This window comes from Theropithecus gelada, chromosome 2 (genome assembly GCF_003255815.1).
Source record: "Theropithecus gelada isolate Dixy chromosome 2, Tgel_1.0, whole genome shotgun sequence".
NCBI classification, from domain to species: domain Eukaryota; kingdom Metazoa; phylum Chordata; class Mammalia; order Primates; family Cercopithecidae; genus Theropithecus; species Theropithecus gelada.
This window is the reverse complement of record NC_037669.1, coordinates 21,502,630-21,530,381: the sequence shown is the minus strand read 5'-3', so window position 1 is coordinate 21,530,381 and position 27,752 is coordinate 21,502,630. Positions and strand designations below refer to the sequence as shown.

Sequence of the window (27,752 nt, the reverse complement as noted above, 5' to 3'; positions counted from 1 at the left end):
TTAAAGTTTTGTTTGCATTTTTATTTGGTCATTTAGAATTTTAAAATGTACAGTTGTAAAACTTATAAATAATAGACTAATAGTCTTTAAACATTTTGTCACGTTTGCCATCTCTCGGTCTCTTTTTATGCATGTATATAGATGATGGGCATCACGTATGTACATGTATACATACACGTATACATACATTTTTGGGGGAACCATTTGAGAGTAAGTTGCAGGCATCATGGTATTTTATCTTCAGATACTTCAGCTTGGTTTTCCTAAGAACAATGACATTCTCTTACATAAAAATTATAATATACTATCAAGAAAATTAACAGTAATTTCATATCATCATCTGCTATAAAATCCACAATCAGAATTTCCTAAGTGTTCCCAAAATGTCTTTTATTTATTTATTTTTAAATCTATTTGGCCAAAACCGCAGTTACTTTTGTACCTACCTAATAGAATCAAATTCAGGTTCATGCATTGTATTTGGTTATTATACCCCATTAGTCTCTTAATCTAGAAGAGTTCCCATCTGCTCTGCCCTTTTCCTTTTAACCATGACATTGAGTTTTGAGGAGTCCAGACCAGTTGTTCTGTAGAATGCCTCACAGTCTATATTTTTATTATTTTTCTGGGCTTACCCTTATGATTAGGGCCAGGTTACATTTTTGGCAGGAATATTTCATACCTGATGTCATGTACTTCTTATTGCACATACCGGGATACATAATTTCTGGTTGTTTCACTCTTAGTAGTCCTATGTTTGATCACTTGCATAAGACGGTGCCTGCCAGATCTGTTCACTGTAAAGACGCCTTTTCCTCTTTGCAATTAATAATCATCTGTGAACTCAATTATCTGTCTGCGGAAAAAAAGGATATTTGTGGCATTATGAATGTGTTAATCTCACAGGGATGTCTTAACTGTAAGACAGCCTTACTGCGTTTCTTTTTTTTTTTTTTTTTTAGTTTTAAAATGTCCACTTTATTCCATATAACACTTAACCAGATATCATTTACATCTGAGGAAGAGATGGCCCATGAGACTGATCTATAGTAAAACACTCTAAGAAATGCAGTCCAATTTTATACATTTCCAGGCATCCCTAGACAAGTGTGTCACAATGCACAATGCAGAAATATAGGTATCACTACTACATTTTACATAAAAGGGAAGTATCAATAAACTTTAGAAAGTGGTAAATTCACCTGTCCCTTAAAATATGGGTATGCAATTGTTACAAAGCCATAGTAAATGGTTTATAAAATGTAATTTTATTTTCTGTTACTCTGCTGTTACATAGGGCATAACATTTTCACAAGGCTTTTTTGGGACTACAGTCAATGATTAGCAACACACAATAGTGGTCCAACTCTCTAAATAACAATCACTAGACAAACTGGACACCCTCTCACATGTGCACAAATCTGCATGGAAAAGTACTAAAGGTTTAGACTTGGACTTGTGTACTTTATTTCCCCTTTCTAGTGTATTAAGAAATGACATGCACTTTAATTTGCCAAAAGCAATGTTTGTATTCTGGCAGCAACATGCTACTTCTATCACATAGTAAAGTGAATACCAGAACTACAAAGGCAGGAGGTGTAAGTGAATTTTTATTGGGAAGGGAGGTTGGCAACTTAAACAGCAGCAAATAAAGAGTGAATAAGGAAACTCCCTGTTGCCACAGATATACAAGACCTCCTTATGTGATATAGGAGCCATTTCAATTTGTGACCCCAGCCAGAGATGGCAAGTGCTTTTCCATTCAATCTAATACTTCCGGATTCCTACTAAAAAGGAATACATTAAGAGCATGGAAAAGTTGCTTACTGAAAGGAAACCCCTGAAGAGTAAGGGAGGGAATGTAGAAATTAAGAAGTTATGTGGAACACTGTTTAAATTGTAATTAACTACATTTTCTTATCTTCACAGTAATATAAAACACAGTCACTTGCAGAACTGGTTCAGATTACTTAAATACCAGATACATTTTTAGTCCTCTACATAAGTGTTTTGGGAGTTACTTATGTTTATATGAAATGAAGCTATTAATACTTTTCTACAGCAGTACTGCACACCAGGAAGGCCAAGACAAACACAAATCAAGGAATGAAGTTTTCCCAAAGCTGCAGTGTGAAAAGACTATAAACAGTTGATTCCATACACATGAACGGGTTTCTTTGCTATAGGAAATCCAAGTGGAATAAGGAATGGAGATGTGTAAAAAGGTTTCCTGAAGGAAAGAAGGATGACACCCTGTATGGATTTAGTTTTCAGCCCCTTCTGCCGCATCACATTCTTCTCCTGCACTGTCTGATGTCCAAAGTGTTAGGTTGTCTCTAAGCAACTGCATGATGAGGGTGCTCTCTTTGTATGAGTCTTCATTCAGTGTATCAAGTTCAGCAATGGCCTCATCAAAAGCCGTTTTAGCCAGCGTGCAGGCAAGCTCTGGGTTATTAAGAATCTCATAGTAAAATACAGAAAAGTTAAGAGCAAGCCCCAGGCGGATTGGGTGTGTGGGTTGCATCTCTTTCTTGCTTATATCAAATGCCTCTTGGTAAGCTCCTTGGGAATTATCTATCGTTTGTTTCCGATCATCACCACATGCAACTTCAGCAAGGTACCGGAAGTAATCACCCTTCATTTTCAGATAGAAGACCTTACTCTCTGGATTAGTTGCATTGGCTATTAAATATTTATCCAACAATTCCAGGACCATGGTGCAGATGGTTCTCAGCTCGGACTCCACTTTCTCCCGATAGTCCTTAATCAGCTGCAACTTCTTGTCGGAGGTGTCGGTCTTCTGCTCGATGCTCGAGATGACCCTCCAGGCGGACCTGCGGCCCCCGACCACGTTCTTGTAGGCCACGGAGAGCAGGTTGCGCTCCTCGTTGGACAGCTCGGCGCCCTGCTCGGTCACCGCCTTCATGCAGGTGGCCATGTCGTCGTAGCGCTCGGCCTGCTCGGCCAGCTTGGCCAGCTTGGCCTTCTGGATCAGCTCAGTCTTCTCCATGGCGGGCGCGGGGCCGGGGCCGGGGCGGAGGGCGAGGAGAGCGAGGGACAGCGCCGACCCGGAGCGGGAGGAGCCTCGAGAGCTTCACGTCTCCGCGGCCGCGACCTACTGCGTTTCTTTAGTAAGCTTGTGTTCCCCCTCTCTACAATGATTATTTGAAAACTTTTTTCAAACCTATGTTCCTTTATCTTTCCTATCACTTTTAAGAGGTCTTGGTTCCTTCTCCTTGGAAGGATGAAAGGAATGCCTCTTCTCCTATCATAAACCAGTGTAGTGTGAAGCAGTTAAGAGGGCTGGCAAGAAATTTGAGAGTGTATGGTTCTGGATCCCATTTTCAATACTCACTTGTTTACTTAGATATTAATCAGTCTATCTTGGTTTTCTCAACTGCACGAGAAGAATAATTTTTAAGCCCCTCATGGAGTGGTTGTGAGGATTAAATGAAATAAATTGTTATAAAATGCTTAGCACAGTGCCTGGTATATAGTACATGTTCAATAAATATTAGCACTTACGCAATTTCTTAGGAAACTTACTGTGTTAATTATCCTGCCTTCTGTGTCTTCAACCCTTACGTGCTTCCCATAAGCATTTAAACTTACACAAAAATTTCCTATCTTAAACTAGCTAATCAACCAATAACTGACTAAAAACCCTTTCCTGCTTCTCACGTCTATTTTCAGGTCTTGTCTTATTTTTCACTTTCACAACCATATTTCTCCTTTGCTCCTTTCCCTTTACTGATCCCACCGTATTCTGGTTTCTGCTCCCACCATTCTACTAAACTACCTCTGATAAAGTCATCATTGTCTTCGTAAATTAATTTTTATTCTTTATTATTCCTAGTACTTCCATTTTATTCTTCATAAACATCAAAATGATCTTTTAAAAATGTAGCTCTGATCTCACTGTTTCCTAATTAAGACTAGTGAATTTCTGTTGTTGTTGACATAAAGTCTCAGATCCTTAATATAGTTTGCTAAGTCCTGCCTAACTGCCCATTCTTAGACACATTGCCTCTTTATTCTGAATACATGAGTCAGGTAAGTCCTTTAATTTCTTTGAAGAAGCTTTACTCATTTTCATTTTGTCCTGTTTCTTGGACCTTTCTCCATTTTTTACTTGTTTCCTTTGGATAGTGCCTGTCCTTCTTTGAGACTTCAGCTTCAAGGTCATATTCTCAGAAACTTGTCTCAGAAGAAATGCAACATCTGTATTTCTTCTTCATAGCACATATTATAATTCTAATTAAATAATGAATTGGTTTATTCTTCTCTGTAATGCACACCCCATGAAGGCAAAATCTCACCTATTTTGTTTGTAGCAGAAACTCCAGATTATACTAGCATAGTTGTTTTGCTGGAAGATGTTCAGTAAGTGCTTGTAGAATGAATTATTATTGATCCATAGAGATGTCACTCATTTATTTTTAAATAATTTTTAAACTAATAGCTTAACTTTTATTTATTTATTATACTTTAAGTTCTAGGGTACATGTGCACAACGTGCAGGTTTGTTACATATGTATACATGTGCCATGTTGGTGTTTTTTCTTTTTTTTTTTTTGTGCAACATGTTTGGAGTTTTCAGTATGTTCTGTGGAAGTACGCTGGAGACTTTACCCTCTTCCTGCTAGATGGTCTGGGGATATACACTCAAGTGGCTGCTGAAAACAAGTGTTTTTTTTTTGAGAGTTCCTGTTTTATCTTGAAAATACATGAACATATTGCTGTTTCTTAATATTCTTGTGTTCGTTAAGCAAACAAACAAAAAATGCCTAAAACTGTTTCACAGGTAGTAAAATAGACACTCTTCTGATTAAACATTTCACAGTACTTTCAGCCATTCCTCGCTTAACATTGTTTTAAGTGCACTTGTAGCCTGTTCACACCACTGCAGAAACTATATTCCACAGTTTTTGGAATTCCAGAACTAAACGTAGTTATTCAAGTATTCAGCATAAAAATGTATTGAATGAGAAGATGGGTAAAACATGATGAGCAAAACTGTTGCTGGAACTGCTTGCATTTATCAGTCTTTTTTTTTTTTTTGAAATTTGTGTAGGTACAGTAAGGTAAATGTTATAAGTTGACCTATTTTAGAAATAAGGTAAAATTAAATCTGTATCTTAAGACTCTATAAGCTTAAGAATGTGAATGATGCAGTAGTGCACCCTTTGTTTTAATAATGTTTTCTGAATCAACAAATGCTAAAACAAAAACACATTTTTAGTGCAAACAGTGGTTACATCTGTGATGAGATCTGCAAATGAACACTGTCCTTCCACTAACATTGTTAATAAACATGAATGCATTGCCAGGAGTCTAGCAGCTGTACATGTGTAATGATAGTTGTAGTACACTTGACAGAATTCTGAAGAAAATCTCAAGTGAAATAGACTTTACTTTTTAAGGTATCTTTCATAATAGTTGGGCATTTTTTCTTTTTTCTTAGGGTATTTACTATAGTTACTTGAAGAACTGAAATTTAGAATTTCTGGAGATATTAGTTTGTGATGAATTCATGTATTCTACAATATGTAGTACCATATATACTAATTATTTATGTGTATAACAGGCAACTCAAAGTTATGTTGACGAATGTCCTATGGACGGATTTAGGACGAAAATTCAGAAAGACCCTACCTAGAAACGATGCTAATTTATGTGATGCCAACAAGGTGCAATCAGACTCATTGCCTTCGACATCTGTTGACAGCCTAGAGACATGTCAAAAATTAGAACCTCTTCACCAAAGCCTTAATTTATCTGAAAGGTATGTTGTTCAGTATTGATTTTGTTCAACTTACCACATTTGAAATAATATGAATCCCGTACTCCTAACGATAAAATTGTTGAAATGACCTCAAAGAAGATTTGCATATATAGGCATACCACACTCTAAAGCAAATCTTAAAGCTGACTATCTTAATTTACAAAGTTAGCTGATGTTTCTGTACTTCATTAAGCAGATTGATGTGGAATTATATTTAAAAACAAGTATCATTAGTGCATTTAACTTATTTAATTATAATTTGATTCATGTACACATCTTTTTAGGGATTATTTTATGATTAAAATGAAGATACATATATATACATGTGTGTATATGTATTATATGCATATAAATGTGTGTGTATATATATGCATTAATATTTTATGCATCTTTAACATCCTTTCAAAATGTTATCTAATCTGGATCCTAACCACTTTTGACTTTTGTGAGCTTGTATTTTAAATGAATTTTTAAAAAAGGAGATGATGTTAAAATATTGCCTCTGGGTTTTTAATAGTAAATATTCAATTTAATTTTGTAAAGTAACAAAACCAATTTTGTTTTGTGTATTTTGAAAGAATTACATGGGAGTTTGGGGCTGAAAACTAGGAATTAGCTCTAGGAATCTATAACAATATCTTTTATATATTACTATTTACAGTTTCAGCCATTAAATGAATGTTTTAGGGGGAAGGTACTTTATTTTCAGTTAGAATAACCTATAATTAGCTACACAGTACTTTGGTTATATGGTCTGTAATCTGAATGACAGTATATAAGTGCTTGAAGCCAAGACCCAGATAAAAACTGCTAACTTTCAACACAGTTATTTTTAAAATAAAAGTAGAATTCTTGTCAAAACATCTGAACATATTATACATTAATTCTTAAAGAGGATAATTCTTTAAAAAAGGCAAAAATCTTAAAAAGCTAAGTTTAACGAAGAAATTTCTTATTAGCTCATACCTGATATACATTTAATTTTCTAAAACACTGTAAATCTTAGAGTCAGACAGCTTAGCATCAGTAATTTATGAAGCAGCTTGCTCTCATTCTATATTCTAGCAGATTTTCTCCCCAGTACAAGTTAACTAATCTCTTACTGTACTGACAGATGTAAATAAAGGGGCTACTTAAAGCAATGACCTTCTAATATCTTTGACTCTTTCGAAAGGAAGTTTAAAACTCTCTTCAAATGACAACAAACTCATCAATGTCCTCATCCCATGTCTATCCTTTTTCCAATCAGAACAGTGTGGTGGTCCATTCTCTCAGAATAATAGTTTTACCACTAGGAATTTTTAGCATATAGATTATGTGTTCATGAAATTTAAATATAATGTGAAGTAAAGAGTCCCAGTAAGATTCTAATTTGTTTTTTGCTGTGTTTTAAAATATTTGTTGTTTTTTGTTCAGTTAGTGGGTGAACTACCAGCTAGTCCAGACCTCTTTCCTCAGCTCCAGGTGTCCTGAACTCAACTTGTTGTAAAGTGAGAACCTCATCTTTCTTTCCTTTTTTGTTTTTTCTAACTTCTTTTTTTTTTCTTGACTTCTTTTTTTTTTTTTTTTTTAAAATATATATATTTTATTATACGTTAAGTTCTAGGGTACATGTGCACAATGTGCAGGTTTGTTACATATGTTTACATGTGCCATGTTGGTGTGCTGCACCCATTAACTTGTCATTTACATTAGGTATATCTCCTAATGCTATCCCTCCCCCTTGCCCCTCCCCACAATAGGCCCTGGTGTGTGATGCTCCCCTTCCTGTATCCAAGTGAACTCATTAGAACCTCATCTTTTCTCAAACTTGTACCTGTTTTTGTATTCCCTCCCTATCTGAATGATTGACACCACTTACAAATTTTAACTTGGGAATTGTCTTTGACTCCTCTTTTTTCCTTATCCTTATATCCAGTCATTTAACACACACACACACACACACACATATATATATGTTATATGTATGTATGTGTGTATTTTCTGGGGGGTGGGGGCAGAAAATTAAACCTTATTTATTTTTAAAACCAAACCACTAGGAAAATATATCACAGTCTGGAAACAGTAAATGGACAGGCTATATTATCATTTCAAGTATAAGTTGGTGAAAATACAGTGAGGTTGATATCAAAACAGTAAGGTGCTGTGCTGGGTTAGGAACACTGTGTTGCAACAGCCGCAGGCAGAAATGGCATTTGGTAATGGGGGCTGCCTCTCCTTTGCTTTAAAGGAGTCAGCTCATCCTAGCCCAAGTTGCTTACTTTTTCTTCCTTGAATTTCCTGTTGCCAGGGGTTTGTCTCAGTTGGGCTCTGTTAATTCAGGAGGCTAAATACGCAATGCTAGGTTTAGGCTTTCATTCTATCTGTTCTATAAAATCCAGGTTTTTCCAAATCCAGTACTTAACTGCTCCTCTTTTACTGTTCATTCCTAGATACCAATATATATCACAGTCAAACCCCTTTCTGTTCCAAGGGGAAAGTGTTACTGCAAGATTGTCCTTTCATTTTGCTACACACAGCCTCAGGGTCCATCAGCCAGTAATTATGCTTCCCAATAATTAGTGTGTCGTCGCCTCTCATGTTTTTGTACAGTCTCCAGGCTGAAAGATGCAGCATGTAATAATTTTAAGAAATGTACATCCACATCTTGATGACCAGAGATGGGGATCCACAAGGACCCTTTCAAAGTTCTTATCTAGTCTCCCTACCAATTCCACATCTTAAAATCAGCTTGTATGCCCTTGTATAAATTAAACAAAACCCAGAAAACAAAGACCCAGAAAACTTTTTTCCCTTCTAAGTTAGTGACCTCATGGATTTTGTTTCACAGCTTATGGAAAATGGTGTGGTGACACTTCTGGTAAACAGGATGTTGGCAACAAAGAGAAAATATCTCTCCTCAAACTCCACCAACTCTAACCTGCCAGCCTGTTGGTACCTGTGTAGTAAGAAGAGTCTGGTGCCTCGGAGGACTCTGACTTGTTACAGGGAAGATCCTTACTGCCAGGACAAGCGCTGGCCATAGGAAATATAAGCTCTAAAACTCTCCTGTAATATCTCTGACCACTTTTTTCCATTTCACTTTTTAGGACTGAAACATAAAAGAACCAGTGTCTAGAGGCAAGTGACATATGCCTTACACTTGTGGCCATCCTTACTTTCTTCATTCATAAACTTTGCTTAAAAGACTAAAGTTCCCAATTCCTTATAAAAAATATGTTCTTGCCCTCAGCCCCGATGGCTACTGGCAAAGATTTTTATTTCCCAATGGCTAAGAGAGCTTCCTTCATCTTCTTGATCGTAGTTGGGATGAGGTGCATGTGGTCATCCACACACTTGGTCACACAACCGTCTAGCTGCTGCTTCACCTGAAGCTCCTTACTCCTGCATTTATTGAATCTTTGGATGTGTTATTGCTTTGCATGGTGCACTGGGCCAGGCGGTCCTTGAACTTCTCCAACTCACTGATGACCAAAGCCTGGGCTTGAGCCAGAGGCACATGTTAGCGCTTGATGCACTGGTGCACCTGCTGCAGGGAGGCCTGGCTGTCTTCACAACAGCTGGTGCTGTACTGGAACATGAGACCCTGCATTTTCTGAATGTTCTCTTTCTCCAGACTCTTCACCATGGAGTCTGCCGCCTCCTGCACCTGCAGCTGCTGTAGCTCTGCCATGGTGACCCTATGCTGCCCCGTGCTGTGCCACCATATATGGTTATTTTTAACCCCTAAATCTGTCTTTTAAAGGATCTCTTCTCCATCTTTATTGCCAGCACATCAGTTCAAGCCCTAATAACTTCGTGCCTTTTATTACTATGGTAGTAACTTGATTAGGTTTCCTTTACATAGCCTTTTTCTTCTTGTTTTATTCTTTATATTGTCAAAATATTTATTCTAAAAGGTAGATCTTGCTTGCCACTTACTAGTTTAACATCTTTCAATGGCTCCACATAATCTCCTGGATAAAGTTCAAACTTCTTAGTTTGGCACACAAGGCCGTTGATGATCTCACCTTTGCTTATCTCTAATTTTGTGTCTGTCTATTCCTCCATATTCACAATGTACTTCAGATTTAGGGAACTGTTTTCAGCTTACTGAATGTGTATACTGTTGTATACATCCTGTTTGTTTTCTTGTCTTGGAAACTATCCTCCTTTTTTTTTTTTTTTAAGGAAGCCTTCCTTGATTCCACCCTCCAAATCTGTATATGATCCCTTTCTTTGTCTTGCTAAACAGCTTGTTAGTATATCATAACATTTATCACACTATATTGTGATTTTTAGTTTCTCTTCCTCCCTGCAGCAAACTTCCTGAGGATAGGAACTATATTTTATTTCTTATTTTTTCTTTATTCCTAATATAGTACTGGACACTTATCAAATGCTCAGTAAATGTTTGCTGGATAAAAGAAGGAGATTGCTTCTCACTAGAGTTGCATCTCTAGACACTCTGTCTAACATATATTTTCCCTGTAAGAACCAATTATATATTCAGTAACTTTGGTGACAACCAGGAAAAGAGATACTAGAAACGTCAAATAAGGAAACTGGAGAACTCTTTTGTGTGTGGCTTTGGATAGATGTTTTCTACCTGAGACTTGCTATGTATAATAGGAGACTTCTGCTTTCTCCAGTCTTTGCTTAACTTTGATATGAGGCTTTTTGTTTTATTTTCATTTCTACTCAGGACTTAAAATTTTAGAAAGATAAGAGGGAGAAACATTTATTTCTGCATTTTAATTTTATCCTAAAGTATAATCATTGAGTAAACCAAAATTACTCATTCAGTTCCAGAAATGGTATTTTGTTGGACATTTTATTTGCATTCTGGAATCTAAAGAAGTAAACTAAGTATCTTGCCTTTTATGTGAGGGCAGTTTGGCTTTTTGATTTCAGGATAAAATTGAGAAGAAAAATGGAAAAGACAGTTCAAATCAATTTTGTAAGTAATGGAGAAAAGGGTTTTAGAAATATCAAAAGAGTTTTAGAAATATCAAACTAGCAGTATGTGGAATGCACATTTATTTTTAAAAAATATGTAAACTGCATTTTAGTGTTAGTTTTATCTCCATGTATGGTTCATATCTATTTTCCTGGGAGAAAATTCCAGACGTCTCTAAGTCTTTGTCAATAGGAAGGAAAGAACCTAGTGGGACACATGTACAAGGCTTTTGAGAAAATAAACTCTCTTTCTTCTGCTTTCATCAGTTGGTACCAGAGATTGTTAGAGAAATATGGAGATAGTGTACCCATATTCCATTAAGAAGAGTTAGCTGCTGGTACTTGGAATTTCTGTAAATATGTTTATTTATCTTTGTCTTAAATTTATATGCATTTGAAGTTTTTAAAAAATTACGTATTCCAGATATGTGATGGTAAAACTATTTGGATATTGCAGTGTTCCTATCATTTTAAGATTTTTTAAGCCAGTAGTCTAGTTGAGTGGTGATAATTATTCACTTAAAATTTATCTTAATAAAAGAACAAATTTAGAACCTAATCGGTGAATCTCTTTAATAAAGTTACTCAAAGATTAAATTTTTTCTACATACCTTTAAGATGCTGATTTAGAAGGTATATTTTAAATTATATCATCTGGGACAAGCATAGAGTTATGAGAATCCTCTTAAAGTGCCACATAACACAATTTTAGAAAGGCATTCATTGCAGCAAAATGAAAACTAAATTAATATTGTAATTTTTGGCTCATTATAGATTTATTAGTAGATATAATTATGTTATCTTTCAGCAAGGACTTCATTTCTCTAAAAATTTGCTCTATAGATGAAGTTGTATGTTAATAGCTCTTTCTAGTTCTTCAGAGTTTTCCCTCCATTATTAAGTTATTTGAATATGACAGTTACCTTGCTATTTAAACAAGGAAGGAACCTATAGTTTGCAATTGAGAAAACTAATAGTCGGAGAGAATAACCATGCAGAGATACAGTCAGAAAATGGTACTACTTCTCAGGCCAGTATACTTTTTGCTACCTCTCACTGCATTTCAAAATTCGTTTCTGCTTTGTTTTAGTATATTTATGATATTTTGAAGTGGGATTTCATAATATTAGTAAATAAAATTAAATAAACTCTACCTTACATACTGATACTGTTTACATACTTAGGAAAAAATTGGGTAAATATGTGAAATGACAACTTTTAGTTCTTCCTTCCAGATTGAGATAGTATGAAAGATGAAGTATACACCTTTGTATACTTCAATTCCTTGCAAAAATTCAGAACTTCTGAAATGCGGACTAGCCCTGGAATATCCTTGACTGTGCTAATTTATAAATCTGTACTGCAAAAGACAGCTTAGGTATTGTTAATTTAGTTCTCAGTTTATAGATTTGTGCTCTTTAAGGCTATCACGCAAAATTCCTTGTTTCCTCAAGGTACCCAAACTGGATAAGTTTTCAGTAGTTGAAAGGTGTTTGGGCTGTGGTTGTGTGCTATGAAGAGCTGTGTGTACTGTAGTCATTGCTAACCGTGTATATACTTTAATTGTATATTAAAAATTGCAAACATCTAGTAAGATTTTTTATCAGGATTGCAGAGCATAGTAAATTATAAGTATTATTTGAAAGGGTAGTTTATAGCTTTGAGCAAGACTACAATAATATGAAAATTATTACAGAAATATGAAAATTAAGTGATATTCCATTTATTGTGTATTTACTATGTGCCAGGAATTATGCTAACTGCTTTCTATCTATTGTCTCATTTAATCTTAACAACTTTGTAAGGGAGATATTATTCTTCCCATTTTAGAGATGAGAAGATCAATGTGTAGAGGTAGAAATTATGGTAATTAACTTGCCCAAGGCTTTATAGTTATAAGGTGGTAAAATAAGAATCCAGACCTATGTTGATCTAACTTCAAAGTCCTTGCTGTTAATTCCTGTGCCATACTGCTTCTCTTTACATTTTCGCCCTTCTGAAGTTTAATTTTTTTTCATCAGTAAAGTAGGAATTGGACTTTGCTACAGATACCATATCTAATTCATTATTTTATTTTATTTTATTAAATAAATAATAAAATAACCTATACCACAGTTTCTTTATCCACTTGTTGATGGATGGGCATTTGGGTTGGTTCCACGTTTTTGCAGTTGTGAATTGTGCTGCTATAAACACATGTGTGCAAGTAGCTTTTTCATATAATGACTTCCTTTCCTCTGGGTAGATACCCAGGAATGGGATTGCTGGATCAAATGGTAGTTCTGCTTTTAGTTCTTTAAGGAATCTCCACACTGTTTTCCACAGTGGTTGTCCTAGTTTACATTCCCACAAGCAGTGTAGAAAAGTTCCCTTTTCATCACATCCATGGCAACATCTACTATATTTTGATTTTTTGATTATGGCCATTCTAGCAGGAGTAAGGTGGTACCGCATTGTAGTTTTGATTTGCATTTCCCTGATTATTTGTGATGTTGAGCACTTTTTCATATTTTTTTTGGCCATTTGTATATCTTCTTTGAGAATTGTCTATCCATGGCCTTAGCTCACTTTTTGATGAGATTGTTTGTTTTTTTTCTTGTTGATTTGTTTGCATTCGTTATAAATTCTGGATATTAGTCCTTTGTCAGATGTATACATTGTGAAGATTTTTTTCCCACTCTGTGGGTTATCTGTTTACTCTGCTGACTGTTCCTTTTGGTATGCAGAAGCATGTTAGTTCGATTAAGTCCCAGCAATTTATCTTTGTTTTTATTGCATTTGTTTTGGGTTCTTGGTCATAAAATCCTTGCCTAAGCCAATGTCTAGAAGGGTTTTTCCAATGTCATCTTCTAGAATTTTTATAGATTTAGGTCTTAGATTTAAGTCCTTAATCCATCTTGAGTTGATTTTTGTGTAAGGTGAGAGATGAGGCTCCAGTTTCATTCTCCTACATGTGGCTAGCCAATTATCCCAGCACCATTTGTTGAAAAGGGTGTCCTTTCCTCACTTCATGGTTTTGTTTGCTTTGTCGAAGATCAGTTGGCTGTAAGTACTTGTGATTATTTTATTTCTGGGTTCTCTATTCTCTTCCATTGGTCTGGGTGTTTATTTTTGTATCAGTACCAAGCTGTTCTGGTGACTATGGCCTTATAGTATGCGATCAGGTAATGTGATGCCAGTAGATTTGTTCTCTTTGCTTAGTCTTGCTTTGGGTATGCAGGCACTTTTTTGGTTTCATAAGAATTTTATAATTTTTTTTTTCTAATTCTGTGAAGAATGATGGTGGTATTTTGATGGGAATTGCATTGAATTTGTAGATTGCTTCTAGCAATATGGTCATTTTCACAATATTGATTCTACCCATCCATGATTATGGGATGTGTTTTCAGTTGTTTGTGTCGTCTATGATTTCTTTCAGCAGTGTTTTGTAGTTTTCCTTGTAGAGGTCTTTTGACTCCTTAGTTAGATATATTCCTAAGTATTTCATTTTTATTTTTTGGCAGCTCTTGTAAAAGGGGTTGAGGATTTGATTCTCTGCTTGGTCGCTGTTGGTGTATAGAAGAGCTGCTGATTTGTGTGCATTAATCTTATATGCAGAAACTTTGCTGAATTCTTTTATCAGTTCTAGGAGCTTTCTGGAGGAATCTTTAGGGTTTTCAAGATAAATGATCATAGTGTCAGCAAATAGGGATAGTTTGACTTCTTCTTTGTCGATTTGGATGCCCTTTATTTTTTCTCTTGTGTGATTGTTCTGGCCTGGACTTCCAGTACTGTGTTGAAGAGGAGTGTTGAGAGTGGGCATCCTTGTCTTGTTCCAGTTCTCAGAAGGAATGCTTTCAACTTTTCCCCATTCAGTATTATGTTGGCTGTGGGTTTGTCATAGATGGCTTTTATTACATTGAGGTATATCCCTTGTATGCCGATTTTGCTGAAAGTTTTAATCATAAAGAGATGCTGGATTTTGTTGAATGCTTTTTCTACGTCTATTGAGGTGATCATGGGATTTTTGTTTTTAATTCTGTTTATGTGGTGTGTTGCATTTATTGACTTGCATGTGTTAAACCATCCCTGCATTCCTAATATGAAACCTGTTATCATGGTGGATTATCTCTTTGACATGTTGGATTCAAACAGCTCATATTTTGTTAAGGACTTTTGTGTCTGTGTTGATCAGGGGTATTGGTCTGTAGTTTTCTTTTTTTTATGTCCTTTCTTGATTTTGGTATGAGGGTGATACTGTCTTCATGGAATGATTTAGGGAAGGTTCCCTTTTTCGCTATCTTGTGGAATAGTGTCAGTAAGATTGGTACCAATTCTTTGAATGTCTGGTAGAATTCTGCTGTGAATCCGTCTGGTCCTGGACTTTTTTTTGTTGTTGGTAATGTTTAAATTACCATTTCAGTTCTCGCTGCTTGTTATCGGTCTGTTCAGGGTACCTAATTCTTCCTATTTTAAGCTAGGAGGGTTCTATCTTTCCAGGAATTTATTCTTCTAGGTTTTCTAGTTTAGGCGTATAAAGGTGTTTATAGTAGCCTTGAATGATCTTTTGTATTTCTGTGTTGTCAGTTGTACCTCCCGTTTTGTTTCTTATTGAGCTTATTTGGATTTTCTCTCTTCTTTTCTTGGTTAATATTGCTAATGGTCTATCAATTTTTTTTCTCTTTTCAAAAAACCAGCTTTTTGTTTTATTTATCTTTTATTTTTTTTTGGTTTTAATTTCATTTAGTTTTGCTCTGATCTTGGTTATTTCTTTTGTTCTGCTGGGTTTGGGTTTGATTTGTTCTTGTTTCTCTAGTTCTTTGAGGTGTGACCTTAGATTGCCTGTTTGTCCTCTTTCAGACTTTCTGATGTAGGCATTTAAGGCTATGAACTTCCCTCTTAGCATCGCCTTTGCTGTGTCCCAGAGGTTTTGATAGGTTGAACTGAACAACACTATTGTTGTTCAGTGGAAAAGTTTTTAAATTTCCATCTTGATTTCATTTTTGACCCAATGATCACCAGGAGCAGGTTATTTAATTTCCATGTGTTTGCATGGTTTTGAAGGTTCTTTTTGGAGTTGATTCCCAGTTTTATTCCACTGTGGTCTGAGAGAGTGCTTGGTATAATTTCAGTTTTCTCAAATTTATAGAGCTTGTTTTGTGGCCTATCATATGGTCTATCTTGGAGAAAGTTCCATATGCTGTTGAATAGAATGTATATTCTGCGGTTGTTGGATGGAATGTTCTGTGTATATCTGCTAAGTCCATTTGTTCCAGGGTATAGTTTAAATCCACTGTTTCTTTGTTGACTTTCTGTCTTGATGACCTGTCTAGTGCTGTGAGTGGAGTATTGAAGTTCCCCACTATTATCGTGTTGCTGTCTATCTCATTTCTTAGGTCTATTAGTAGTTGTTTTATAAATTTGGGAGCTCTAGTGTTAGATGCATATATGTTTATATTTTCCTGTTGGACTAGTCCTTTTATCCTTATATAATGTCCCTCTTTGTCTTTTCTAACTGCTGTTTCTTTAAAGTTTGTTTTGTCTGATATAAGAATAGCTACTCCTGCTTGCCTTTGCTGTCCATTTCCCTGAAATGTCTTTTCCACCCCTTTACCTTAAGTTTGTGCAAGTCGTTATGTGTTAGGTGAGTGTCTTGAAGGCAGCAGATAGTGGCTGGTGAATTCTTAATCATTCTGCAATTCTGTATCTTTTAAGTGGAGCATTTAGGCCATTTACATTCAATGTTAGTATTGAGATGTGAGGTACTATTCCATTTATTGTGCTATTTGTTGCCTGTATACCTTGTTTTTTGTTTTTGTTTTTGTTTTTTAAATTGTATTTGTATTTTATAGGTCCTGTGAGATTTATGTTTTAAAGAGGTTCTGTTTTGATGTGTTTCCAGGATTTATGTTAAGGTTTAGAGCTCCTTTTAGCAGTTCTTGCAGTGCTTGGTAGTGGTGAGTTCTCTTAGCATTTGTTTGTCTGAGAAAGACTGTATCTTTCCTTTGTATATGAAGCTTAGTTTCGCTTGATACAAAATTCTTGACTGATAATTGTTTTGTTTGAGGAGAGTGAGGATAGGGCTCCAGTCCCTTCTAGCTTGTAAGGTTTTTGCTGAGAAATCTGCTGTTAATCTGAGAGTTTTTCTTTATAGATTACCTGGTACTTTTGTCTCACAGCTCTTAAGATTCTTTCCTTCATATTAACTTTAGATAACCTGATGACATTGTGACTAGGTGATGATCTTTTTGTGATGAATTTTCCAGATGTTCTTTGAGTTTCTTGTATTTGGATGTTTAGGTCTCCAGCAAGGCTGGGGAAGCTTTCCTCAATTATTCCCCAAAATATGTTTTCCAAACTTTTAGATTTCTCTTTTTCCTCAGGAACACCTATTATTCTTAGATTTGGTCATTTAACATAATCCCAGACTTCTTGGGGGCTTTGTTCATATTTTTTTATTCTTTTTTCTTTGTCTTTGTTGGATTGGGTTAATTTGAAGACCTGTTTTCAAGCTCTGAATTTCTTTCTTCCACTTGTTCAATTCTATTGCTGAGACTTTCCAGAGCATTTTGCATTTCTATAAGTGTGTCCATTGTTTGCTGAAGTTTGAATTGTTTTTTATTTATGCTATTTCCCCGAATATTTCTCCCTTCACCTCTTGTATCATTTTTTGGACTTACTTACATTTGGCTTCACCTTTCTTTGGTGCCTCCCTGATTAGCTTAGTAACTAAACTCCTAATTTCTTTTTCAGGTAAATCAGGGTTTTCTTCTTGGTTTGGGTCCATTGCTGGTGAGCTAGTATGATTTTTTGGAGGTGTTAAAGAACCTTATTTTGTCATATTGCCAGAGTTGATTTTCTGGTTCCTTGTCATTTGAGTAGGCTCTGTCAGAGGGAAGGTCTAGGGCTGAAGGCTGTTGCTCAGATTCCTTTGTCCCATAGGGTGTTCCCTTGATATAGTACTCTCCCCCTTTTCCTATGGATGTGGCTTCCTGAGAGCAGAGCTGTAGTGATTGTTATCGTTCTTCTGGATGTAGCCACCCAGCTATTCTACCAGGCTCTGGGCTGGTACTGGTGGTTGTCTGCACAGAGTCTTGTGACCTGAACCATCTATGGGCTTCTCAGCCATGGATACCGGCACAGTATTTGGGGTGTCTGGGTCCTGCTGGTGCACTCTGGTTCCTTCGTAAGGTGTATGGGTCCTCTCAGGCTTCCTGATTTATTCCTGCAGTTGTTCTGGAGCAAAACTTCACGATGCGAGCTTCCACATGCTGCTCTGTCTGTCCGAGTCAGAGCTGCAATCTAGTCTGCCTCCCATCCACCATTATCCCCTTTTGTTCCCAGTTCTGGAGGCAAGAAATCCAATCAAGGTGTTTTAAGGGCTGTGATAGAAGGGCGTATGCCAGGCCTCTCTCTTTGACTTGTAGATGTCTCTCTTCTCCCTGTGTCTCTTCACATTGTTTTCTCACTGTGCGTCTCATTGTGGTTTCTATTTGTATTTCTCTAATGATCAGTGATGTTGTGCTTTTAAAATATGATTATTGTCTGCATGTGTCTTCTTTGGAAAGATATCTGTTCATGTCCTTTGCCCACATTATAATGGGGTTGTTTGCTTTTTTTCATGTGAATTTGTTTAAGTTCCTTGTAAACTCTGGAAATTAGACATTTGTTAGATGGATAGATTGCAAAAACTTTCTCCCATTCTGTAGGGTGTCTGTTCACTCTAATGATAGTTTCTTTTGCTGTGCAGAGCTGTTTAGTTTAATTAGATCCCATTTGTCAATTTTTACTTTTGTTGCAATTGCTTTTGGCATTTTTGTCATGAACTCTTTGCCTGTGCTTACCTATGTCCTGAATGGTATTGCCTAGATTTTCTTCTAGGTTTTTTATAGTTTTAGGTTTTACATTTAAGTCTTTAATCCATTTTGAGCTAATTTTTATATATAGTGTAACAATCGGGTTCAATTTCAATTTTTTGCACATGGCTAGTTGTTTTCCCAGCACCATTATTAAATATGGAACCCTTTGTCCATTGCTTGTTTTTGTCAGGTTTGTCAAAGATCACAGAATTATAGGTGTGCAGTCTTATTTCTGGGCTCTTTATTCTTTTCCATTAGTCTGTGTGTTTATTTTTGTACCAGTACCATGGTGTTTTGGTTACTATTGCCCTATAATATGGTTTGAAGGGAGATAAGATGATTCTTGCAGTTTTTTCCTTTTTGCTTAGTATTGTCTTGGTTATATGGGGTTCTTTTTCATCCCATATGAATTTTAAAGTAGTTTTTTCTAATTCTATGAAGAGTGTCATTGGTAGTATGATAAGAATAGCATTGAATCTGTAAATTGCTTTGGGAAGTATGGCCATTTTAATATTGGTACTTTCTATCCATTAGCCTGGGATGTTTCTCCATTCGTGTCTTCTCTAATTTTTTTAAGTAGTGTTTTATAGTTCTTCTTATAGAGATCTTTCACCTCCCGGTTAACTGTATTCACAGGTATATTATTCTTTTTGTGGCCGTTATGAATGAGATTGCCTTTGTAATTTGGCTTTCCACTTGGCTGTTGTTGGTATATAGGAATGCTAGTGATTTTTGTACATTGATTTTTTTTATCCTGAAACCTTGCTCAAGTTGTTTTATCAGCTGAAGGAGCTTTCGTGCTGAGACTATCGGGTTTTCTAGATAGTTGTTGCAGCACTTTTTATTCTGATTATGGTATAAATGGATATTTTCAGGAGTTTCCTGAAGTATCTATTGGCAATCTCAGTTATCTGGAATCCTTTGGCAAATTAGTATTGAGGATGTGGTATAATGGAATAGAACAGACAAAAAACCCCAAAAGATAATAGGCCCAGGTTCTTCCACTAGGAAAGCTACTTATAACTGGGCAGCTTATTTCACTTTTCTGAGCTTTGGGTTCTTCATGTTTACAATAAAGAGAGGACTAATTTATTTTAAAGTTCTCTAAGGATCTAAAATTTTATGCTGCCTGGAACATAATGAAAAGAACATAGTGTCTTTATGTAGAGAAAAATAGTTGTGAAATTTTTAATTAGGGGATGTGCATTTTTTTTAGTCACAGTGCCATTGCACACTTAACAGACTACACTCTAGTGTAAACATAGTTATATATTCACTAGGAGGCCACAAAATTCATGTGACATGTTTTATTTTGATACTTACTTTATGGCGGGGGTCTGGAACTTAACCAGCTCTGTCTCCAAGTATATGCCTATACTTTTGTTTAAGCGAAAATGTGAACTTCACTGTACTTTGTTACCTTTGTTGTTTTATGCAGAGGCATCTAGAATGATGAATCCTTTCCGGAAGATTTTCAGTTTACTTTTCCCAGACCCATCAGAGGATATCACTGTTTGTGGTAGCTATATGAAATGTATTTCTTAAATTGTAAGACTTGAAACTTGAAATTACTTCTTGATCCTTGGGCTGTAGAATGGATGTTTTATTAGCAGGCGTGAAAACAACACGAATTTTCTTGTACTTCCCCATCAGAGCTTTTGGGTGACTAGGTGCATTGTCAACGAGCTGTAATATTTTGAAAGGAATTTTATTTATTTTTTTTCTGAGTGGCAGTTCTCAAACGTGGGTTAAGTCATTTCAGTGATCCACGCTGTAGACAGATGTACTGTCATCCAGTCATCCAGACATTGTAGTTCCATTTTCAGAGCACAGGCAGAGTAGATTTAGCTTTTTTTTTTTTTTTTCTGAGACAAGGTCTTGCTCTGTCACCCAGGCTGGAATGCAGTGGCATGATCTCACTGCAACCTCTGCCTCCCAGGTTCAAGCGATTCTCCTGCCTCACCCTCTGAAGTAGCTGGGACTACAGGTGTGTACCACCATGCCTGGCTAATTTTTTTTTTTTTTTTTTTTTTTTTTAGTAGAGATGGGGTTTCGCCATGTTGGCCAGGCTGGTCTCGAACTCCTGACTTCAAGTTATCCGCTGGCCTCTGCCACCCAAAGTGCTGGGATTACAGGCATGAGCCACCATGCTCGGCCCAATTTAGCATAATTCTTAAGGGCCATTGGATCTTTTGCATGGTAATTGAGTACTGGCTTCACAGATAAGACACCAGTTGCATTAGCCCCTAACAAGAGAGTCAGCCTATCTTTCGAACTTATGCATTGACTTTTCCTTTCTAGATATGGAATTCCTAGATGTCAGTTTATTCCAACAGAAGTCTTTTTCATCTGTGTTGAGCATCTGTTGTTTACTGTAGCCACCTTCATCAGTTATCCTAGCTAGATCTTCTGGATAACTTGCTGCATCTTCTCCATCAGTACTTGCTACTTCACCTTGCACTTTCATGTTATGGGGATAGTTTTTTTTTTTTTTTTTTTTTGAGGCAGGGTCTCATTCTGTTGCCCAGCATGACTCATTTCAGCTTTGACCTCCCAGCTGGCACCATCATGGCTCACTACAACCTTGACCTCCCAAGCTAAAGTGATCCTCTTACCTCAGTCTCCCAAGTAGCTGAGGCTACAGGTGCATGCCACCGTACTCAGTTAATGTTTTCTAATTTTTTTGTAGAGACAGGGTCTTACTATGTTGTCCAGGCTGAGACAACTTCTTTTCTTAAAGCTTGTAAACGAACTTTTCTTCTGCAGCTTCCTAACCTCTCTGTCTTCATAGACTTGAAGAGAGTATCTTGCACTGAATTAGACTTTGGCTTAAAGGAATGTTGTGGCTGATTTGATCTTGTATTCAGACTACTATAACTTTCTCCGTATCATCAGTAAGACTGTTTTGCTTTCTTACTATTTGTGTTTTCATAGGAGTAGCTTTTTTTTTTTTTTTTTTTTTTTTTTGAGATGGAGTGTCACTCTGTCGCCCAGACTGGAATGCAGTGGCAGTATCTTGGCTCACTGCAACTTCAGCCTCCTGGGTTCAAATGATTCTTCTGCCTCAGCCTCCCGAGTAGCTGGGATTGCAGGTGCCTGCCACCACACCTGGCTAATTTTTGTATTTTTAGTAGAGATGGGGTTTCACCATGTTGGCCAGGCTGGTCTCAAACTCCTGACCTCAAGTGATCCACCTGCCTCAGCCTCCCTAAGTGCCAGGATTACAGGTGTGAGCCACTGCACCTGGCCAGGAGTAGCACTTTTAAATTTGTTCAAGAACTATTCTTTTGCATTCACAACTTGACTCTTTGCAGCAAGCAGTCTTGCTTTCAGCCTGTCTCAGCTTTCAACATGCTTTCCACACTAAGTTTACTAAGCTTTAGTTCTTTTTTTTTTTTTTAGACAAGGACTTGCGCTCTTTCCCAGGCAAACAGAGGTGGTGCAATCCTAGCTCTCTGCAGCCTTGAACTCCTGGGGTCAAGTGATGCTCCACTCTCAGCTTCCCAAGTAGCCTGGACTACAGGCATGTACTGCCATGGCTGGATGGCTCGTTAATTGTGTTTTGTAGAGATGGAGTCTTGCCATGTTGCCCAGGCTGGCCTCAGTCTCCTGACCTCAAGTGATTGTCCCACCTTGACCTCCCAAAGTGCTGGGATTGCAGGTGTGAGCCACCACACCCGGCCATTTCTAGCTTTTGATTTAAAGTGAGAGACTTGTGACTCTTCCTTTCACGTGAATATTTAGAGGCCATGGTAGCGCTATTAATTGGCATAATTTCAATATTGCTGTGTCTCAGGGGATAGGGAGGAGGCCTGAGGGGAGAGAGAGAGGTAGGGGAATGGTTGGTAGGTGAAGCAGTCAGAACACACACAACATTTGTTAATTAAGTTCAATGTCTCATGTGTGCGTGGTTTGTGGTGCTTCAAAGCAATTACAGTTGTGCCATCAAAGGTCACTGATTACAGATCATCATAATAGATAAAATAATAATGAAAAGATTGAAATATTTTGAGAATTACAAAAATGTGACACTGAGACACAAAGTGAGCACATGGTATTGGAAAAATCATGCTGATTGATGTGTTCTGCTCAAGGTTGCCACAAACCTTGCATTTGTAAAAAAGCACAGTATCTGTGAGGTGCAGTAAAGTGAAGCACAATAAAATGAGGTGTGCTTGTACTCTGGCCCTTTCTGTATATTGTTTCTTACAAACAAAATATAAGTAAAGTATTGCTAGTGGCATATCGATAACAGTCAACCGGGCATCTAATAAAGAGGAGTTAGGAAAACTTTAAAATTACATAAAAAGAACTTTAAAAAGTCACAATAATATGACTTGGGCCAGTGAATTCTGGGCTGAATATCAATATTGAAGGCATTATTGTAGTGTGGCAAAGTAATGTTCATAAGAATGGCTGGCCAGCAAAGTAAAGATTGCACTAATTTTATACCAAATGTACTTCTTTATATATCAAATATACATCTTCTGTTTAAGAAGATGTCAGGCTTATGTAGTGCATTTGATATAAAACTCACCAATTTAAGGTCTGGAGACTTAAAAATACACTCCAGGCTAAATGCAGTGGCTCACACCTGTAATCTCAGAATTTTGGGAGGCTGAAGTGAGAGGATTGCTTGAGCCCAGGAGTTTGAAACCAGCCTGGGCAACATAATGAGACATTGTCACCACAGAAAATAAAAAAGTAAGCTGGGTGTGGTGGCTTGTGCTTATAGTCTGAGCTACTTAAGAGGCTGAGGTGGGAGGATTATTCAAGCCAGGAGGTGGAGGCTGCAGTGAGCTGTGATTGTGTAACTGCATTCCAGTCTGAGCAACAGAGTGAGATCCTGTCTCAAAAAAGGAAAACCAACTAAACAAAAACTTTAATTTTCTAAACATTTAAATGTATTGACTCTTTTCCTGATGCTATTATATATTAGCATATATGTTATCACCATTATATGTGCTGTTTCAGTTATGGAATCTTTCATTACCAGAGATGCAGTCTGAATGATGTCTTGTTGAATTTGTCATTTGTCATTTCCCAATTGCAAGTGTGTAAATTACTTATCAAAGATCTTTCTGTTAAATGAGAAGAACAAAGATTTCTTGATTTGTAGTAAGCTGTGTTTTTAATAATTTCTGGAAAAGGAAAGAAAGCATTTTTTAGAGAAGAATTTGTTAAAATTTTAAGCCCCTCAATGGCATCCATTAGTATAATTAAAGACATTGTAGTGACAGGCTAATCTATGCTGTAAGTGATAAGAAACAAGTGCTTCTAGAAACAAAAAGATTGTGTTTTTCTAAATTTTTAAGTATTTATGGGTTAATTTCTAGGGTGGTATAGTTCAAACAGCTTTCTTGTGCTAAGATGACAATGATTGAAAATTCAGCTTCCTGGAATACATTTTTTTTTAACTGAAAACTTCTCAGTACAGTACAGTGTTTGTTATTCTATGTGACAGGATACCCAGAGTTATATTGACGAATGTCCTGGGAACGGAGTTAGGAAGAAAATACATAAGGACCCCACCTGTAACCGAGGGAAGTTTGAGTGATACAGACAACTTGCAATCAGAGCAACTTTCTTCATCATCTGATGGCAGCCTAGAATCTTATCAAAGTCTAAACCCTCACAAGAGCTGTTATTTATCTGAAAGGTATGTTTAGTGATAACTTTACTCAAAATAATTATATTTATTTTGATATATCCTTCCCTGTTCTTTTTCACAGATACATTATTGCTAAATGTGAGGTACATGTGCTCTGATAGTTGGTATTATTTTTCTCCCATGGTGGTTGGAATGGCTATTGGAACCAACAGCCCATGGCTAATAATGTGTTTCAGAAGCACTGGTCACCATACTTGTGTTTTGGAAAAATGAATACAGACACTTAATGAAAATCTGGTAACCTATTTCAGTATCCCAGTTTGTCTGGTGTCATTGAAATCCATTCCTCTGACATTAGTGTATTCCCTTCTCTTTTTCTGTTCTATTTGTCCATCTATCCATCTACCCATTCAGTCTTGTCTGTTATTTTATTTTTTTTAAATTTTTTTGAGGTGGAGTCTCGTTCTGTCACCCAGGCTGAAGTGCAGTGGCGCGATCTCAGCTCACTGCAACCTCTGCCTCCCGGGTTCAAGCGATTGTCCTACCTCAGCCTCCCAGGTAGCTGGGACGACAGGCACGTGCCACCATGCCCAGCTAATTTTTTGTATTTTTTTAGTAGAGACAGGGTTTCACCATGTTAGCCAGGATGGTCTCGATCTCCTGACCTCGTGATCTGCCTGCTTCGGGCTCCCAAAGTGCTGGGATTACAGGCATGAGCCACTACACCCGGCCTTGTCCGTTATTTTTATATTCAGACTCTAGAATTTTAACTAGTACTCAGTGCTCAGTAAATATTTTTTGAATGAATGACTGAACACATTCCTTAAAAAATGGTCTGAGATTTTCCATTAACAAATGGAAAAGCTGAATTCCATTGACAAACGTAGCTTGTTGTGCCAATAAGAGAAATGCAGATCTTAAGTTGCCTTTGTTTTAAGCTCTAGGAGAGGATTGTGTGTGGACTGGAAATAAGAAAACATCTGTGGCACAAAGCTAGGGATGGTCAGTTAGTAAATTCTCTTAGATTTATAAACTTCCATTTGCCACAAGCTTCTGAAGCTTCTCTTTTTATTTTCTGTGTTCAGCCTGTAGGATACTTTTTATATAAATGAAAAGTTGATTATCTTAATGTTTTCCCCCCGAACTATCCAAAGCTAACTTCTGGTTTGTATTTCTATTGTAAATCTAATTACATTAAATAGTACTTATAGTTGCCTTTTTAAAGATCTGCAACAAATTTTATTATTTTAAACTCTTTATTTTCTATGAATTCTTGAATTTTTCTTCTTTTGGAAAATATTTTTTATTTTCACCTAGGTTCTACTTAGTGAATTAGTAATGACAATTTTAACCTTATACTTTATTAGGTCTCTAAGTTTTCCTCCCAAAATGAGAATTTCAGTGGCATTATTCAGTTACTAAATTTAATGTGTAATTGGGGAAATTAGTAATGTATCTATCAAGTGGCTCATGCCTATAATCCTAGCCCTTTGGGAGGCTGAGGCAGGAGGATCACTTGAGGCCAGGAGTTCAAGACCAGCCTAGGCAGGATAGTGAGATCTTGTTTCTGCTAAAAATGAAAAAAATGAGCCAGGTGTGATGGTGCATACTTGTAGTCTCAGCTACTTGGGAGGCTGAGGTGGGAGGATCGCTTGAGCCCAGGAGTTCAAGATTGCAGTGAGCTGTGATTGCCACTACATTCTAGCCTGGGTGACAGGGCAAGACCCTATCTCAAAAACAACAGCAGCCAGGCACAGTGGCTTACGCCTGTAATCCCAGCACTTTGGGAGGTGAAGGGGGGGTGAATCACCTGAGGTCAGGAGTTCGAGACCAGCCTGACCAACATGGTGAAACCTTGTCTCCACTGAAAATACAAAATTAGCTGAGTGTGGTGGCAGGGACCTGTAATCCTTGCCTCCACCTGGGAGGCGGAGGTTGCAGTGAGCTGAGACCTCCCCATTGCACTCCAGCCTGGGCAACGAATGAAATTTTGTCTCAAAAAATACACAAAAAACCAACAACAACAACAACAACAACAACAACAACAAAAGTATCTATCCACGCTGCAGTATAGCTGTTTGTTTCCACCTCCTCTGCTATACCATGAACTCCTCGAGGAGAAGAGGTATTGTGTCTTATTTGCATATACTTAGTACTTAGCTCAATGTATACTAAATTTTTTGCACTTGAGTTAATGCTTATGTCATTTAATGTAAGCTTCAGTTTTCTGAGTTGTGAAAAGAGAAGTAATTTTGAATGCCCTATCTACCTCACAAAAATGTTCTTTTCCTTTTCTTTTAAATCTCACTTCTGATAATTCTTTGTGCCCATAAAATATTATAAATAAAATAAATGAAAATATTATTGAAGGTACTTTCTGTTGGAGATGAAGTTGTGATGATTGAGCTTTAAGTCAAATGATTAGAAAAAAAAAAAGAAAGATTAAAAGAAAACTCAAGATGTACCATTGCCATGGAACTCAGATGACGTCAGTGCACATTTATGCTGTAAAAGTCACACTTTTGAAGATTGTATGAAACAATCAAATTGTAATCTGTACACTTCTGCCTTAATGCCATTCTGGGGCTAAGGTTTAATAATATTAATAGGTATAATATTTCCGATCATTCCCCAAAACTATTCAGTGGGAACACTAGCTGTCCTTTAAATCCTTTCTAAATAGATGTGAAATTTCCAGGTGGTTTTGATGTGGACTTTGAAATTTCATTCTCTTGGTGACAATTTTATTTGATTCGTGTATTTGGAATAAGCATAAACTTTGGACCCAGACATCTGGATTAAGATATTAGCTATACTGCTAATACACTGACTTACCTTGGGCAAGTTTCTTACCCTGTCTTTAAAACAGGGATAATAATACACACCTTATTGAGTTAGTGTGCAGATTTAACGAGATGATCCATGTAAAGTCCCAAGTATAATGCCAGGAAGTTAGTAGGTGATTATTAAAAGTTAGTCATTATTTTTGTGTCTCTCTTATTGGTACTGATATCAAAAGTACTATTAAAGGATATTACTATAGTTGATGTTACTGAAATATTATACAATGAGGGTGCCAACATGTGTTCCTGAGTCCACTGTTGTCATCACCATTGCTGCCAAAGCAATTGTTACAGCTTTGTTAGCCTCCCCATTTAGTTTAATAAATACTGAACTCCTTAAACCAAGCTTTAGTTCTTTCTTCCCTTAAGGTGAATTTGTTAATCTTAACCCTAAGATCATATGGAATTAAAAAAGAGCCCAAATAGCTAAAGCAGTCCTAAGTGAAAAGAATAAAACTGGAGGCATTACACTACCTGACTTCAAAATATATTACAAGACTATAGTAACCAAAACAGCATGGTATAAAAACAGACCCATAGACCAATGGAACAGAACAGAGAACCTATAAATAAATCCATGTATTTACAGCCAGCTGATTTTCATCAAAAGGTACCAAGAACATACACTGGGGAAAGGACACCCTCTTCAGTAGTGATCCTGGGAAAATATGCAGAAGAGTGAAACTAGACCCCTATATCTCACCACATATAAAAATCAACCCAAGATGGATTAAATA

At 36.7% G+C, this 27,752-nt stretch overlaps 1 protein-coding gene and 2 pseudogenes across 2 annotated transcripts in view; 1 reads left to right on the top strand and 2 right to left on the bottom strand.

The window, feature by feature from the left end:
• SENP7 (SUMO specific peptidase 7) overlaps positions 1-27,752 on the top strand; it is a 199,254-nt gene that overhangs the window by 94,392 nt on the left and 77,110 nt on the right. Inside the window, exons 5-6 of the mRNA XM_025374920.1 lie at positions 5,588-5,785; positions 24,026-24,220. Coding sequence (XP_025230705.1) covers positions 5,588-5,785; positions 24,026-24,220 — 393 coding nt within the window. The remainder of the gene's footprint in view (positions 1-5,587; positions 5,786-24,025; positions 24,221-27,752) is intronic.
• LOC112618195 lies at positions 1,248-3,117 on the bottom strand (annotated as a pseudogene). Its single transcript, XR_003118039.1, has one exon. The product of XR_003118039.1 is annotated as a 14-3-3 protein theta pseudogene (transcript).
• LOC112618197 lies at positions 9,043-9,458 on the bottom strand (annotated as a pseudogene).